The sequence below is a fragment of the Ailuropoda melanoleuca genome, chromosome 16, assembly GCF_002007445.2.
Source record: "Ailuropoda melanoleuca isolate Jingjing chromosome 16, ASM200744v2, whole genome shotgun sequence".
In the NCBI taxonomy this organism is placed as follows: Eukaryota; Metazoa; Chordata; class Mammalia; order Carnivora; family Ursidae; genus Ailuropoda; species Ailuropoda melanoleuca.
Window position 1 is genome coordinate 8945423 of NC_048233.1, and position 17742 is coordinate 8963164.

The following is a 17742-nucleotide window of genomic DNA, read 5'->3' on the forward strand; positions in this document are numbered from 1 at the left end:
AAGGCAGGCGCTTAACCACTGTGCCACCCAGGCGCCCCTGAATACCTTTTATTTCTTTTTAATGTCTGATTGCTGAGGCTAGGACTTCCAGTGGTATGTTAAATAATGATGGTTAGAGTGGACATCTCTGTCTTGTTCCTGACTGTAGAGGAAAATCTCTGTTTTTCCCCATTGAGGATGATATTTGCTGTTGGTCTTTCATATACGGCCTTTATGATGTTGAGGTATGTTCTACCTATTTCTACTTTGTTGAGGGTTTTTATCAGGAATGGATGCTGTATTTTGTCAAATGCTTTTTCTGCATCTATTGAGAGGATCGTATGGTTTTTATCCTTTCTTTTATTAATGTGGTATGTCATGTTGATTGATTTGCGAGTATTGAACCACACCTGCAGGCCTGGAATAAATCCCACTTGAACATGGTGAATAATTCTTTTAATGTACTGTTTGATTCCATTTGCTAGTATCTTGTTGAGGATTTTTGGTTCCATGTTAATCAGGGATATTGGCCTGTAATTCTCCTTATTAGTGGGGTCGTTATCTGGTTTTGGAATCAAGGTAATGCTGGCCTCCTAGAAGTTAAGAAGTTTTCCTTCCATTTCTATTTTTTGGAACAGTTTGAGAAGAATAGGTATTAACTCTTTAAATGTCTGGGAGAATTCCCCTGGGAAGCCATCTGGCCCTGGACTTTTATCTGTTGGGAGATTCAATTTCTATGCTGGTTATGGGTCTATTCAAATTTGCTATTTTTTCCTGTTTCAGTTTTTGTAGTTTATATGTTTCTAGGAATTTATCCATTTCTTCCAGATTGTCCACTTGGTTGGCATATAGTTTTTCATAATATCCTCTTATAATTGTTTGTATTTCTGTGGTGTTGGTTGTGATCTGTCCTCTTTCACTCATGATTTTATTTATTTGGGTCCTTTCTCTTTTCTTTTTGATAAGTCTGATTAGGGGTTTATCAATTTGATTAATTCTTTCAAAGAACTAGCTCTTAGTTTTGTTGATCTGTTCTCTGTTTTGTTTTGGGTTTTTTTTTGTTTGTTTGTTTCTATATCGTTTATTTCTGCTCTAATCTTTATTATTTCCCTGCTTCTGCTGGCTTTAGGCTTTATTTGCTGTTGCTTTTCTAGCTCCTTTGGGTGTAGGGTTAGCTTGTGTATTTGAGACTTTTCTTGCTTCTTGAGGTAGGCCTGTATTGATATGTACTTTCCTTTTTTTTTTTTTAAAGATTTTATTTATTTATTCGACAGAGATAGAGACAGCCAGTGAGAGAGGGAACACAAGCAGGGGGAGTGGGAGAGGAAGAAGCAGGCTCACAGCAGACGAGCCTGATGTGGGGCTCGATCCCATAACGCCGGGATCACGCCCTGAGCCGAAGGCAGGCGCTTAACTGCTGTTCCACCCAGGCGCCCCTGTACTTTCCTTTTCTGACCATCTTTGCTGCATCCCAGAGCTTTTGGACTATTGTGTTTTCATCTTCATTTGCGTATATATATATGCAAATTTCTTCTTTAATTTCCTAGTTAACCCATTCATTCTTTAGCAGGATGTTCTTTAACTTCCATGTATTTGTGGTCTTTCCAAATTTTTTCTTGTGGTTGACTTCAGGTTTTATAGTGTTGTGGTCTGAAAATATGCATGATACAATCTCAGCCTTTTTGTACTTGTTGAGGGCTGATTTGTGACCCAGTATGTGATCTCTTCTGGAGAACGTTCATATGCATTAAAAAAAAATGTGTATTCTGCTTTTTTAGGATAAAAAGTTGTGAATATATCTGTTAAGTCCATCCAGTCCACTGTGTCATTCAAAGCCATTGTTTCCTTGTTGATCTTCTGCTTAGATGATTTGTCCATTGCTGTAAGTGGGGTGTTAAAGTCCCCTACTATTATTGTATTATTATCAATGAGTTTTTTTTTAATATTTTATTTATTTATTTGAGAGAGAGAGCAAGCGAGGACACAAGTGAGGGGAAAAGCAGAGGGAGAGAGAGAATCAGACTCCCCGCTGAGCAGGGAGGTCAATGCAGGGGTTTCCCAGGACCCTGGGGTCATGACCTGAGCTGAAGGCAGACAGTTAACTAACTGAGCCACCTAAAATGCCCCATCTATGAGTTTCTTTATGTTTGGTATTAATTGATTTATATATTTGGGTTCTCCTAAGTTAGGGGCATAAATATTTGTAATTGTTAGATCTTCTTGTTGGATAGACCCTTTAATTATGTAATAGAGCTTTTCCTCATCTCTCATTACGGTCTTTGGTTTAAAATCTAGTTTGTCTGGTATAAGTATGGCTACTCTGGCTTTCTTTTGATTTCCATTAGCATGCTAGATGGTTCTCCATGCCCTTAATTCCAATCTGGAGATGTTTTTAGGTCTAAAATGAGTCTTTTGTAAGCAACATATAGATGGGTCTTGTTTTTTTAATCCATTATGATACCCTGTATCTTTTGATTGGAGCATTTAGTCCATTTGTATTCAGAGTAATTATTGATAGATAAGAATTTAGTGTCATTGTATTACCTGTAAAGTTGCTGTTTCTGGAAATTTTCTCTGTTCCTTTCTAGTCTTTGTTGCTTTTGGTCTTTCTTTCCCACTTAAAGTGTCCCCTTTAATATTTCTTGCAGGGCTGGTTTAGTGGTCATGAGCTCTTTTAGTTTTTGTTTGTCTGGGAAGCTCTTTATCTCTCCTTCTATTCGGAAAGATAGCTTCACTGGATAAAGTATTCTTGGCTGCATATCCCCCCTCCCCCCCCCCCCCCCCACNTTCAGCATGTTGAATGCCACTCTCTTGTGGCCTGCCAGGTTTCTGTGGAGAGAGCTACTGCTAACCCAATTTATCTTCCCTTGTAGGTTAGGAATTTCTTTTCTCTTGCTGATTTTGGGATTCTTTCCTTACCTCTATATTTTGCAAATTGTACTATGATATGTCTTAGTGTTGGCCAGCTTTTGTTGAATTTGATGGGAGTTCTTTGTGCTTCCTGGATTTGGATGACTGTTTCCTTCCCCAGACTAGGTAAATTCTCAGCTATAATTTGCTCAAATAAACTTTCTGCCCCCTTTTCCCTGTCTTCTCCTTCTGGGATTCCTGTGATAGGAATTTTATTATGCTTTATGGAGTCGCTGAGTTGCCTAAGTCTACATTTGTGATCCAATAGTTTTCTTTCCCTCTTCTATTCAGCTTCATTATTGTCCATAATTGTATCTTCTATATGGTCCTCTGCTTTGTTCATCCTTGTTGTCATTGCATCCAGTTGGTTTTATATCTCAGTTATAGCATTTTTAATTTAAAGACTTCATTTATTTATTTGACAGAGAGACAGACAGACAGAGAGAAAGAGAGTGCACACAAGCAAGGGGAGTGGCAGGCAGAGGGAGAGGGAGAAGCAGGCTCCCTGCTCAGCATGTGGGGCTTGATCCCAGGACCCTGGGGTCATGACCGGAGCCGAAGGCAGATGCTTAACCAACTGGGCCATCCAGGCGCCCCTCAGTTACAACATTTTTTATTTTGGCCTGACAAGTTTTTGGTTCTTTTATCTCTGCAGGGAGGGATTCTCTAGTGTCTTCTATGCTTTTCTCAAGTCCAGCTAGTATCATTATGATTGTTGTTTGAAGTTCTGGTTCAGGCATATTACTTATCTGTTTTGATTTGTTCCCTGGTCATCACTTCTTCCTGTTCTTTCTTTTGGGGTGAATTCCCCTGTCTTGTCATTTTGGGTAAGTCACTGGGTTTGTGTGTGTGTGTGTGTGTGTGTTAGGAAAGCCTATTACGTTTCCTGCTCCTGAGAGTAATGGCTATATTAAAAAGAGATCCTATACCCTCCAGCACCTGGTGCTTTAGGATGTGTTTCAGAGTGTGCACTGTGCTGTTGTGTTTTGGCTGCTTTTTTCCTCAGGTCAGTCTTCTGCAGAGTTTCTCCTTGTCTGCAGTGGGGAGTGTTTGGACCTTGTCCACAGTGTGGCAAGTTTTAACTAAGTGTGTTTTGGGCTGCTTGTTGAGAGGCTAGATCCTATTTCCCCTAGAGCTGAAGCTTTGCAGCACTCTATGGTCAGTAGACTTGGTGTGCGTGAGGGATTTGTGCTGGTCTTCTGGACGAGGAGACTGCTCTGCTGGGTGTCAGGCTGACTTGCCCTTGTAAAGATGCACGTATAGGATACAGGGGTCGGGGCCTGCCCCTGTTCAGGAAGCTCTCACAGAAGAGCAGACAATCTCCCCTCTTGTGTCGCCAGCTTCCATCAGATCCCTGCCCTCATGCTGTCTGTGGCTGAGCCATCTGCCCACTCCATGGCACAGTATCCTGTGTTTTCTTTTAGGCTCATGGCTGGGTTTCAAAACTCCAAATTTTAGGGACCTGGAGCAGCGCAGAGTGGTGCTGATCTTCTGGGGAGAGTCTTGCCACCCTGCAGTTGGTGCCCATTAGTCCCAGAAAAGCAGTGACATGATTGCACAGTGGCTTGGAGTTTATGGTAAAGCGCGACAAAAGCTGGCACCAGGGTTTGCTCTTCTCAGCAGGTGTCTCTGTTCCTATGCTGATGAACGGGGCAGCAAATTGGTACCCACCGGCTTTTTTGTCCCTTGAGAGGCCATGCTGCCTCTCTCAAATGCACTCCAAGAAGGGGAACTCTCTCTTCCAGTGCAACCCAGAGGATCCTCAAATCATGCTATCTGGTCCCAGGTCTCTGCCTTCCTTCCCCACAGAAGCACTGCTATGGCCTCCAGTCTCCACCAGATGGTGACTAATAGACTTCTGAAACTTCAGACTTTGGGCTCCCGTGATTGTAAAAACAATGATCAGCTGCTCTAGTTTTCCCAGTCAGTGGTTTGGGGGAAGTGTTTCTCTTGTGCAATTCCCTGTGCACTGCTCTGTCTGTTTCTCTCTCTCTCCTCTCTCCAAGATCAAGGCTCCCTCCCCTCTGCATCATTTGCATTTCTTTTCTCCCCACAGTCATGTCTCTGCACTTCCTACCTTCCCTGATATGGCTTCTTTTCTCATTCTAGTTCTGCAGTTTGCTCTCTCAGCATTCAGATCAATTTCTTGGGTATTCAGAATGATTTGATATTTATTTGATATTTATTTAGCTGTGTTTGAGGGATGAGGCAAGCTTAGGGTCCCCCTACTGTTCTGCCATCTTATTTAGGGTTTTGTTTTATAACTGGAAAAAATCCTTGAGAATATCTGAACTAAATCCTCTTAAGGAAATTAAGGCTCAGTCAGATTAAGCAATTTTTCATCTTTAGATAGCAGCAATAGAGCTAGGGGTAGATACCAGTATATTGTTTTGTTTTGTTTTCCTAAATGCCATACTTTTCAGATGAAATTAGGAATGAATGCAAAGGTATTTTGTAAACCTTAAAGTACCATACAAATATAAGACGTAATTGTTTTCAGGATACTCCACCTTGAGACAACAAAGCTATCACAGGAGATAGATTATTTGGGAAGGAAGTATTGATAAACAAGTTTTACAAATTTTTCAAATGTTTCATTTAGAAGCCACTGCAACCATGTTTCTTCAATGGAAACTAAGAATGAAATCCAATGGAGAGAAAATAGAAGTTATTCTGAAATGGGAAATAGCATGAAAGACTTGTTCTGTCTGTTATGGACTACATGTTTGTGTCTCTCCGAAGTTCATCTACAAAAATCCTGATCCTCAATGTGATGGTATTTGAAGATGTGGTCCTTGGGAGACAATTAGATCATGAGGGTAGGTCTCTCATGATGGGATTGGTGCCCTTATAAGAAGAGACATGAGAGTTTGTCTCTCTGCTTCTGCCATGTGAGGATACAGTGAGAAGATGGCCATCTGCAAATCAGGAAGCAAGCTCTCATCAGACACCAGATCTGCCAGCACCTTGGTCTTGGATGTCCCAGCCTCTAGAATTGTGGGAATTAAATGCCCGTTGTTTAAGTCACCCAGTCTATGGTAATTTGTTATAGCAGCCTGAACTAAGGCAACCTCTTTTAATGTCTTTACTGGGAGTACAAAGGAGCTTTATGCTTCTCTTTACTTTAGAGTAAAAACTCTATTCATGCCAGTGATAGTCTCCGAGTAAGTAAAGGGAACTAATCCAGACAAAGTTAAGAGCAGAGTCCTGGAATTCTTATTCTTTAGTAACTATCTTCCAGTAAAAACAACGACATCAAAATGGGATATCTGGTGGTATCTTAATAATCACAAAGTTGAAATTTTTTTCTTACCAGAATCTAATATTTTAGTAATTGCTGGATAAAGAAAGAATATTTTCTTCAAAAAGTATTCAACTAATTAAGCTGTTTTTAGGAGTTATTGATATGTTTAAATGAACAAAAGTGTATAATGTTGGAGGAAAATTAGGAAGTTTAAAAATATTTTTTTCCTGAGACTTGAAGAAGAAAGTAATTTTCTTTGATTTTTCAAAAACCTCTAGAAGAGGTTTTTCAGATTGCCTGAAGAGCCCCGGGAGTACTCTGCCATGTGGGGTCTTCCTTACCCAGCCCAGGTTTTGGGATATCTGACCTTGAGTATAATGAGAAACAAACGTGGCGTATTAGCTTTAGTAGACATCCTTGTTCCTACATCAGCCTGCTCTGTGGCAACACTGGGACCCCAAGAAAGTAAATAATACTGGAATCTAATGTTATAATATAAGCTTAAGCTGTTTTCTTGGCATATTTCATCAAAGAAAATGTGGTTTCTTAGCTAAATGTGCATGTTTCTTGACACATCCTAGGAGTCTCATGATTTTTTTCAGGGCTAGAGAAAGCACAATGTATTTTATTTTATTTTTTTAAGATTTTATTTTTTAAGTAATACATACGCCCAACATGGGACTCAAACGTACAACCCCGAGATCAAGAGTCTCATGCTCTACAACCAGCCAGGTGCCCCGAGAAAGCATAGTTTAAAGAGGGATGGGTTGCAGAGAGATGGACTATCTAAGTAGAGGACATGCCAAGGCGTTGGGTTCTAGAACAAGTCCTACCACTAAATTGCTGTGGAATAACATATGTTACTGCTCTTTTTTGAGTTTCAAAATCCTACAACAGAATTAATCCTCTGGGATTTATCCTTTATTTTATTCCACTTATCGAGGCAATTACCTCGATAACGAGACAACGAGAAAGATGACTGTTTCCATAGTGGTATTTAGCTTTTCTTCTGTAAAAGTTATTTGAATATCTATTAAGTACTTCATCTAATCAAGGAGGAAGTTATAGTGGAAGGCAGAGTATAATATTTATCTTATCTTTCATGCTGTAGAATGCAATTATACACGTAAGATTCAATTCTAGGAAATGTTCCACTCTGCATTGCATCTCTAGAATTAAAGTTTAAAAGAAAGATTAGTTATTTGGACTAGGTGGTGGTTTTAATCAGCTTGAACTGCTGACCAAAGTATCACTGGGTGGCTTAAACCACAGACATTTATGTCTCACAGGTCTGGAGGCTGGGAAGTCCAAGATTGAGGTGCTGACAGGTTCGGTTTCTGGTGAGAACATTCTTTGTGGCTTGCAGACAGCTGCCCTCTGATTGTGTCCTCTCCTGATAGAGGGAGATTGAGCTGGGGTCTCTTCTTCCTGCAAGGACACTAATCCCATCATTAGTGAGGACTTCATGATCTCATCAAGACCTAATTACCTTCCAAAGGCCCCACTGCCAGGTACCATCACAGTCAGAGGTTAGTGCTTCAATATATGAATTTTGAGGAGAAATAAACATTCAGTCCATAATAACGGTAATGAGAGGGGGTGCAAGGAATAATTATTTGATCATGACACTGAATCTCTTCTTTGGTTTTCTGCATTTTCTTACCTTTTTCCATCATCTTCAATCTCTCCCTTAGAGCCTGCTTAAATGTTTTCTCAAAAAGGAATTTTACTGGATTGGTCTGAGGAACAATTCTGGCTGGAGGTGGGAAGATGGATCAGCCCTAAACATCTCAAGGTAAGGGGGTTCAAAACAATGGGAAAAAAAAGAGAAAAGGGGAAGAGAAATTATGTGACTGGGATAATAGATTGTGGATAACAGATGGAGAGGAGAGGCAAAGATAAGGAAAAGAACCAGGGAACAGGAGAGGAAATGAGTGGTGGATAAGAGCCCCCCAAACAAAAAAACCCCCCAAAAACCCACCCCAGGGGCGCCTGGGTAGCACAGTCGTTAAGCGTCTGCCTTCGGCTCAGGGCATGATCCCGCGTTCTGGGATCGAGCCCCACATCAGGCTCTTCTGCTGGGAGCCTGCTTCTTCCTCTCCCACTCCCCCTGCTTGTGTTCCCTCTCTCGCTGGCTGTCTCTCTCTGTCAAATAAATAAATAAAATCTTAAACAACAACAACAACAACAACAAAAACCCCACCCCAAAACACTACCCCCCTTCTCCAAAAAAGGATGACATCTTAAAGGGAGGCTAATGTTTTGGGAGCTGAGAGAAGTGGGGCTTGACTAGGGAGAAAGAACTGCCCAGTTTTTATCCCTTCATGCCTTGCAGCTCCTTTACTCTCGTGTTACCTTAAGTGATTGACTTTTCTGATTTCTTATAGGATTCTTGCAAATAGCCTGATACAGAAGTGCGGTACCTTCAGCGAAGAAGGTCTCCGGGCCTCCAGCTGTGAAGTTCTTTTACAGTGGATCTGTAAGAAGGTCAGACTTTGAGGGGTCAGATCTGTCAGATGGCTCCCTAACAAGACGGAGCAGGCCTCTGGCTGCTGGGGTGGCCATGTGTGTGTGAATGCTGAACCTTCTAGTACACGACGTTTGATGCAAGATTAATGCAGTTTCCCTGGGATTGATGGTTTATTGCTCGACCCTCTTTGAGCACGTTTAGATATTATCTTAACAATTTAAATGATCTAGGAACATTTGGGAAATAAACATTTTTTGTAGTACTTCCCACTCTAGTGACTGATGAGGCCCCCTTCAGCCCCATTCCCACCATCTCTGTCAAAAGTGTACGTTTCCTCTCTGTTATGATCTGAACTGATCGGACGAAATCCGTGCAGGTATACACTATTGCTATGCGTTACCGGGGTTTGATGTGTGCTAGTGGGTTGGCATGTGACTTATTCCTCATAATATATTTTTATCCTAATGGTGGCCCTTTGCAGATAAAGCTGTGTTCTAAAGGATGATGCTAATAGAACGTAAGTTGTAGAAAGTGGATGCGAACAGGGTGCTGCCTTCTGCTTCTCAGCTCTTCACCACTTAGAGACCTGGCCTTGCCTAAATTTAATTTTTCTGGGCGTGCATAGACGTGGTTGAGTAAACCGATATATGACCATATCTTTAACATGTTGTGAATGGGTGATCTGCGAGTTAATTTCACAATAGTGGTCAGTCTGAGGAAAGTTTATGGAAGCCATTTATGTGCTTGATACCCGAATTATTTTAGGCACGAATGACTCAAAAATGAGAAAAACATGATTATTTCTCTTAAGTATGGTTTAGAGATAGGCAGGGAGGGAAGGTGCTGTTTAAAAGATGAAGGAGGGAGTACTGAAGGGGACCATCATTCTGTACTATTGATGACCCTGGATTATAATCTCTTATCTTTCTCTAGTAGTTTTATTTTTTTAGGAACATGAACTGTATTTTATCCACCATTGTATTCCCCACACCTAACAGAGTGCTTGTATCAGTGAATATTAGATGAATGAATGGATGAATAAAAAATTTAAAAATTCTTATTCTAGTTTTTTTTTTTTTTTTTTTAGCCCATGAGTTAATTAGAGGAATTAAGGGCAAGAAACACAGTATTTTCTAATCCTTCCTAACCCCACCCAGTGTGCATTCAGTAGCTGCCTCTAAAAAGGCAAAGAGCCAGTTTCACCTAGATGTAATGTTTACGGAAGGACGTGGTGGAAACCAGCTCCCATCTCCTCATGATCTCTTACCTTTGGCTCTGGGGCTGGAGGATGTCTCTTGTTTATGAATGTGGTGGTAGCGACTCCTGCTTGGGTAAGGATGTAGGTAATGATGCCCCTTGGCCCTGGCTTGGCTGCTACAAGGCGCACAATCTCATTTACTTACTCAGAGAGAAACAGAGGAGGACGTTGCATTCCTGAGCTCTCCCCTGAGCAGGCAGTTTGAGGGCAGCTCTAATCTGTGACAAAGGTTCAGTCTTTTTTGCAAGGATTTCTCACCACCTCTCATCAGAATTGGATCTAGTTCTTCACTGCTCTTTCTCCCTTTAGGATGTTACATTAGAAATCACTTCTCTCCTGGGGGTGCCTGGGTGGCACAGCGGTTGAGCGTCTGCCTTCGGCTCAGGGTATGATCCCGGCGTTATGGGTTCGAGCCCCATATTGGGCCTCCACTGTGAGCCTGCTTCTTCCTCTCCCACTCCCCCTGCTTGTGTTCCCTCTCTTGCTGGCTGTCTCTATTTCTGTTGAATAAATAAATAAAATCTTTAAAAAAAAAAAAAAGAAATCACTTCTCTCCTAGCTATTTATTTCTCCCCTAGACTTACTCGTTAGGAGCCCGGGTCAGCTATTAACTCAATTCTTCTACCTTGCCTCGTGAAATAAAGTTTGAGTTTATTTTTGTGTCTGGTGCAAGAAAGCAGTCCACTTTCCTTCTTTTGCATGTAGCTGACCGGTTTTCCCAACACCATTAAAAAAAAAAATTCGGATTTTTTTTATTCCAAGGTTTTCAAAAGAAATAAAACAGAAAAAGCGAAACGATCTGACCAAATGTGCAGTTCAAACATGTCTTTTGGGATTTAGCAACAAGTCCTAGGAAGGAAAGCTCCAGAGTTTTCTTGAACCAGATGAGTTAGCACTGGCAAGTTTGTGGCACTAGTAAAACAAAAACAAAAAATTAACTCTCTTGATTGTATAGTTACCTCCATGAAAATCTTTTTCTTTTTCAATCTGTAAAAAGGTCTTTCTTCATAAATTAACTTTTTAAATAATTTAATGGCTGTCTGCTATGTGATGTTTAACGAATTTTTCTTTTTCTTTTTTTTTTTTTTAGTGTACAGTGGTTTTGTTTCCCAACTCTTACCCAGATGAGTATGGAATTTATTTATTTTTTTATTTTATTTTTTTAAAAAGATTTTATTTATTTATTCGACAGAGATAGAGACAGCCAGAGAGAGAGGGAACACAAGCAGGGGGAGTGGGAGAGGAAGAAGCAGGCTCATAGCAGAGGAGCCTGATGTGGGGCTCGATCCCATCACGCCGGGATCACGCCCTGAGCTGAAGGCAGACGCTTAACCGCTGTGCCACCCAGGCTCCCCGAGTATGGCATTTAGTTCAGACCTATCTAGCAGCAGATTTCCCCTGCCCTCTAACCGAGCTACCAAATTTCTCTCTTAACTAATGCAAACATATCAAGTAGTGAGAGACCCAGAGTAGATACAAGGAGGGTGCTGTGTTTGGTCTGGACTTTGACAAAGCAGTAATATCCCAGGGAGCGTAGAACAATAATAGCACAGTTTTAAAAAAGGACACAAAAACAAAACACATTTCTCTTATGACAATGTAATTTTCACTAGACTCTACCCTTCTCAGAGCATTAAGGACTTTGGAAACTATGAAATGTCACTGACATCTATAATCAAACACAAGCATGCAATTTAAGAACTAAAAAGTACTGGAAAGAGATTACTGCTTAGCCCTGGCTCTACTACCATTTGTTGAAGGGACTTTTTCCCTATTGCATATTCTTGCCTCCTTTGTCGAAGATTCATGGACCATATAACTGTGGGTTTATTTCCGGGTATCCTCTTCTGTTCCATTGATTTATGTGCTTGTTTTGTGCCAGTACTGTACTGTTTGGCTTACTACAGCTTTGTAGTGCATCTTGAAATCTCGAATTGTGATACCTCCAGTTTCGTTTTTCTTTTTCAAGATTGCTTTGGCTATTTGGGGTCTTCTGTGGTTCCATACAAATTTTAGGGTTGTTTGTTCTAGTTCTTTGAAAAATGCTGTTGGTGTTTTGATAGGGATTGTATTAAATTTATATATTGCTTTGGGTAGTGTAGACACTTTAACGCTATTCTTTTTTTTTTTTAAGATTTTTAAATTATATTTAAGTAATCTCTACACCCAATATGGGGCTCATACTTACCACCCCTGAGATCAAGAGTCACATGCTTCACTGACTGAGCCAGCCAAAAGCCCCCAATATTTATTCTTCCAATCTGTGAGGATGGAACATCTTTCCATTGGTTTGTGTTGTTTTCAATTTCTTTCATCCACGTTTTATAGTTTAGAGTACAGTGATTAGAGTTCATCAAATTCTTCAGTTCATGGGTCACCATCTTCATCAGTCACATATGCCTTTCTCGCAGTCCATTTACCTTTCTCCTTGGCCCCACATCCCCACTTTCATTTATCTTTCTTCCACAGAAACATACTTTGATGTTTGTTGTATCCCTTGAGCCTATTTGTATCTTTATGAAATATGTAATGTTCTTATTGTTTCATATTTAATTAAATGATTCTATATATTTCATTGTTACACTTTTTTCTGTGAACATGTTTTTGAGTTCTATTCATGTTGCACTATGTACATGTAATTCATCCTTTTAGCTGTTGCATAATCTTCATTTTATGTATCCATTCTCTTAATGATGGACACCTGGTTTGCTTTGTTTCCCCACTATCACAAGCAGTGATAGGATGGATATTCTCTTCTCTATCCCTACTCCAAAGTCTTCCCCATCTTAGGAAATGGCCCTACCTCCACTTCGTCGTTCAGATTCCAAATTGAAGTGCTTCCTGATTTCTTTTTTCTGTATCAACAAAGTTTATCATCGCCACCAGCAAAGTATATTCTAAATCTCCTCTCTTCTTTCCATTTCCACTTTTTAAAAAAAGATTTATTCATTTATTAGAGAGAGAGTGTGTGAGCTCTAGTGCAAGTGGGGGAAGGGGCAGAGGGCAAGAATCTCAAGCAGACTCCCCACTGAGCAGGAGCCCAATCTGGGCTCCATCTCTTGACCCATGAGATCATGACCTGAACAAAAATCATGAGTGGGATGCTTAACCAACTGAGCCACCAAGGTGCCTCTCCATTTCCACTTTTAATTCCAGTCCAAACCTCTGTTGTTGTTCACCTAGATTACTGTGACAGCTTCCTTTGTTATTACTGCCTTTAAACATAGTTTTAGTGAGGGATGCCTCAGGTGGTTGAATGTCCAACTCTTGGTTTTGGCTCAGGTCATGATCTCAGGTCATGGGATGGGGTGCCAAGGCAGCTCTGCACTCAGCAGGGAGTCTGCTTAGGATTCTCTCTCTCCCGCTGCCTCTTCCCCTGCTCATGTGCATGCACTGTGTAAATAAATAAATAAAATCTTCAAAAAAATAGTTTTAATGAGGTATAGTTGACACATAGTAAACTGAATATATTTAGGGTAAAATTTGATAAGTTTTGACATATATCTATATATATATATATCCATGAAAATGTCACATAACCAAAATGATGAAACAGCAACTACCCTCAAAAGCTTCCTCATGCCTTTTGTAATTCCTCCTTCTCCCTCGTCCTTGTCACCCAACATTCTCCCATCCTCAGGAAACCCTGATCTACTTTATGTCACTATAGATTCGATTACATCTTCTAGAGTTTTACAGAGTCATTAAGTATGGACTTTTTTTTTCCCCAGTCTTCTTTCACTCAGAATAATTATTTTGAGATTCATTCATGGTATTGTGTGTAACAATGGTTGAACATCTTTTCATGTGCTTATTTGCCATCCATATATCTTTCTTTGGTGAAGTACTGTTCAAATATTTTACATCTTTATTTGTTTTCTTGTCGCTGAGTTTTCAGTCCTTCATATTCTGGTACCACGTTCTTACCAGATACACGCTTTGCAAATATTTTCTCCCAGTCTGTGGTCTGTCTTTTCATTCTCTTAATAGTGTGTTTCAAAGAACAGAAGTTTTTCATTTTTATGAAGTCTATTTTATCAATCTTTGTATTATAGCTTTTGTTATTTGTATGTTGTCTAAGAAATCTTTGCCTAGTCCACGTTCACAAAGATTGCCTCTATGTTTCCTTCCAGAAATTTTATCGTTTTAGCTCTTGCATTTAAGTCTGTGATCTGTTTTGATCCAACTTTTATATATGGTGTGAGATATGGGTTGAGGTCTCTTTTTTTCTTCTTTTTATAGAAGCCTAATTGTTCTAGCACCTTTTATTGAAATAACTACCCTTTGTCATTGAGCATCTTTTACCTTTGTTGAAAATCAATGATCATATTGGCCTATTTCTGCGTTTTGTCTTCTGTGCCATTTATTTATATGTCGATCATTTCATTTCTTACACCACTGTAATTTTATCATAAGTCTTGAAATCAAGTGGTGTAATTCTTCAGCTTTGTTTTTCTTTTTCAAAATTGTTTTAGTTGTTCTAGGTTCTATATATTTTACTGTAGATCTTAGATAAATATTCTATTCCTGTGTAATTTTGTAAATGTATGGATATGTCAGGTTGAATTGCTGGGTGAATGGATACTTTGTTCAAATGAGCCTACGAATTTAAACTGTCCAGCAACGTTTGAGGTCACGTGCCTGTTGCTCTCTACCCTCCTAAGACAAGGGTGAAGTGAACCACAGGCTCCTTTTGATAATGAGTTTTCACTCCTAGCTCTAATCCTCCTACAAGTTTTTACTTAGAAGGTCTTTTAGGTTCTTCACATTGGCACATCTGTAAGACAAAGCTAGTAATGATCTTTGCTAGTAATCACTCTCAAAGCAAAACCTTGATGATTGTAAAGTTTTTTGTTTCCATATTAGTAATGAGAGGAGGAAGGAAATAAAGGGGAGGGGAGAAAACTCTAGGCACACAGGAGAAAGTATGAAAGGAATGTCATAAAAGCAAAGGAAGGAGTGATTTTCAAGGTGGAGGGGCATTCATCAATATAAAATGCTAAAGAGATGTAAAGTAGCATAATGACAGAAGAGTATTCAGTGAGATTGACAATACGGAGGTCACTGTTCATCATTCTTTATTAGTGTGCTGGTGAAAGATGTGAAATTTCAGTGACCTGACACAGGGTAAGGAAATGGAAACAATGAGTTTAGATATTTCCTTTAAGAAGTTTTGTTACAGCAGGAAGGAAAAAGATAATATCTAAATAAGGGGTTATATGCTGCACCAATATATTTTTACATAAATGAGAAAGAGTAGCTTATGTTTATAACTTTTGACTTAGTTGAAAGAGAAAGATTAAAAGTTCGTAGAAGACCAGGATCCTTGAGGCAGTGGGTGACTGCGTGACCCGATACACAAATGGGAGAAATAATTTTGAGTGGAAAGAGCGTCCCCTTGATGGGGGAAGATTCCGATATGTTTGTCTAAGTGATAGCAAAGAAAATGTACACTGTTTTTGCCTGGTGAACTCTATTTTCTCAAGGTTATATGCTAAGAGTGAAGGAGAACATGATAGGTTTGGGATCGATGGAAGGCAGAATTTTGGAATTTCTGCACAGGGAAAGGAGACATCTGCCTAGAGACCCAACATGGCTGCTCAGCACTGAGAGCTCCGGTGAGGCAGGAGGCCATACATTTTCAGTGATTTCAGCCTGCACTCTTGCCTGATTATTGGCAGCCCCCCATGTCACACTAGTTGTCATGACAGAGAAGTCAAATGGTAGGAATGATGAAGGGTGGGGATTTTACAGGTGGTTTTCGGGGAGAGAAATGGTGTCAGGAAATAGAAGCAGCCAGAACTAGGTAAGAAACCCAAAGAGTAGGGGACCCTGGAGTGAGGAACATGCTGGATGGGAAAAGATTTGGGAGTAACAGTGATGTAGTTTGGGAATGTAGGTGAGGTCAGGGGGCGATGACCAAGAAAGAATTCTTGAGGGGCGCCTGGGTGGCACAGCGGTTAGGCGTCTGCCTTCAGCTCAGGGCGTGATCCCGGCGTTATGGGTTCGAGCNTGATGACCAAGAAAGAATTCTTGAGACGTCTTTGGTGCAAAAAAGTGATTTTATTAAAGCACGGGGACAGGACCCATGGGCAGAAAGAGCTGCTACACGGGGGGGCTGTGAGGGGTGACTGATTATATACTTGGGAGTTTGGGGGATATAAGGCAAAGGGAGGTTTTCAAAAGAGCTTTTATTTGCTAAGGAGGACCTACAAGATGCTGGAGGCCTTGCCATTGTCAAGTTAAAGTAGTTTTTCCCTTTAGGAAAGCCTTAATTTAAGACAGTTTCCTTCTGGAAGTTAGGTTANCTGTGAGGGGTGACTGATTATATACTTGGGAGTTTGGAGGATATAAGGCAAAGGGAGGTTTTCAAAAGAGCTTTTATTTGCTAAGGAGGACCTACAAGATGCTGGAGGCTTTGCCATTGTCAAGTTAAAGTAGTTTTTCCCTTTAGGAAAGCCTTAATTTAAGACAGTTTCCTTCTGGAAGTTAGGTTATTGATAAGAATGCTTTTTTCTTGTAAATCACTAAGACATTTGTAAACTGAGGGAGACTCCTGTCTTGCTGGACTGTGATCTCTATTGTTAACCATTTGGTTTTTTCCCCCTTACCTTAGGTTTGGGGCAGCCAGGAGTCCTGAGGAATGTCATAGATCCCACCTGGGAGTGGGGGTAGGGGGTTTGCGGGGTGTCAGCTTGTGTTTTGTCCTCAGCTAGCCTTCTGCTCCCTCATCAGTAGTACAGGAGATGAGATAAATACTGCAGTGAACATGGTTGTGGTGCGGAAAAGTGAAAATCAGACCGGCCAGAGACCAAGTGACACTCGGAGAGGTAGGAGAACTCGGGTTTATTTTACACCGGCGGACTCAGATGAGCTTGTGCTCGAAATGCTGGGCCCCAGGTACAGAGGTTTTATAGGGGGGTGCAAGGGGTCAGGTTCCAAGGGCTGTGCTGACTGCTTGTAGGTGAGTTTCAATTGGGGTGGGGGACTGCTTTAGGCAGGAACAGCGGTTAGGGAGCTTGTGGCCGGAAGCCTGTTTACAGAAGCAGGAAGGGCTGGTTATTTCTTGCTCCCAGCGGGGCTTCTGGTTATCTCTTGGTCCCAGGACTGAGCTAGTACTTTCCATCTTCTGGGACCTGCTAGCCTGGGCCTGCTTTGGGTAATTTTCCTCTTCAGTTGTACATACATCCTATTTCTCTATAATAGATTCCTAAAAAGCAAGAGTCCTGGGCCAAAATGTATGCCAAATTAAGAATTTTAATAGATACTACCAGATTATAAGACTGAAACCATTTTACTTCTACTATCAGTGGATGAGAGCATTGCTCCTTCCTTCTCAGCTCCAGGAGTTTTACATTTTGGCTTATTATCATCATTCTTATTCTTTTTTTTTTTTTTTTAAGATTTTATTTATTTATTTGAGAGAGAGAGCACAAGCCAGGGAGAGACAGAGGGAGAAGCAGACTCCCCGCTGAGCAGGGAGCCAGACATGGAGCTTGATCCCAGCCTCCCATGATCATGACCTGAGCCGAAGGCAGATACTTACCTGACAGAGCCACTCAGGTGCCCCTCTTATTCTTATTCCTATTCTTGTGTGTGTGTGTGCGTGTGCGTGTGTTGGGGGGGATAGGAGGAATGTTACATCCCAGTTATAGTTTGTGTTTTCCTAACTGCTAATATCTTTGAGCATCACCTCAAGTTAATTTGTAATTTATATTTCCTTTGAATTACCTGTTCATATCCCTTGGCTATTTATTCTCTCAGGGTTTTTGTTTTTGTTTTGTTTTGTTTTTCTTTCTTATCAATCTGTAGGCACTGTGTATACTTAGAATAACCTTTTGTTAGTTGTATATGTTACAAATGTTTTCTTTCTATTTTTTT

The 17742-nt window shown here is 40.5% G+C and overlaps 1 protein-coding gene across 5 annotated transcripts in view; it reads left to right on the forward strand.

Moving 5' to 3' along the window:
* KLRG1 (killer cell lectin like receptor G1) overlaps positions 1-17742 on the forward strand; it is a 75267-nt gene that overhangs the window by 21570 nt on the left and 35955 nt on the right. For 3 of the 5 annotated variants that reach the window (XM_034645621.1, XM_034645618.1, XM_034645617.1), the window contains exons 5-6: positions 7828-7928; positions 8521-8620. In XM_034645621.1, coding sequence (XP_034501512.1) covers positions 7828-7928; positions 8521-8620 — 201 coding nt within the window. Of the gene's footprint in view, positions 1-7827; positions 7929-8520; positions 9664-17742 lie in introns of those variants that run through there. The other 2 variants (XM_034645620.1, XM_034645619.1) reach the window with 1 other exon arrangement.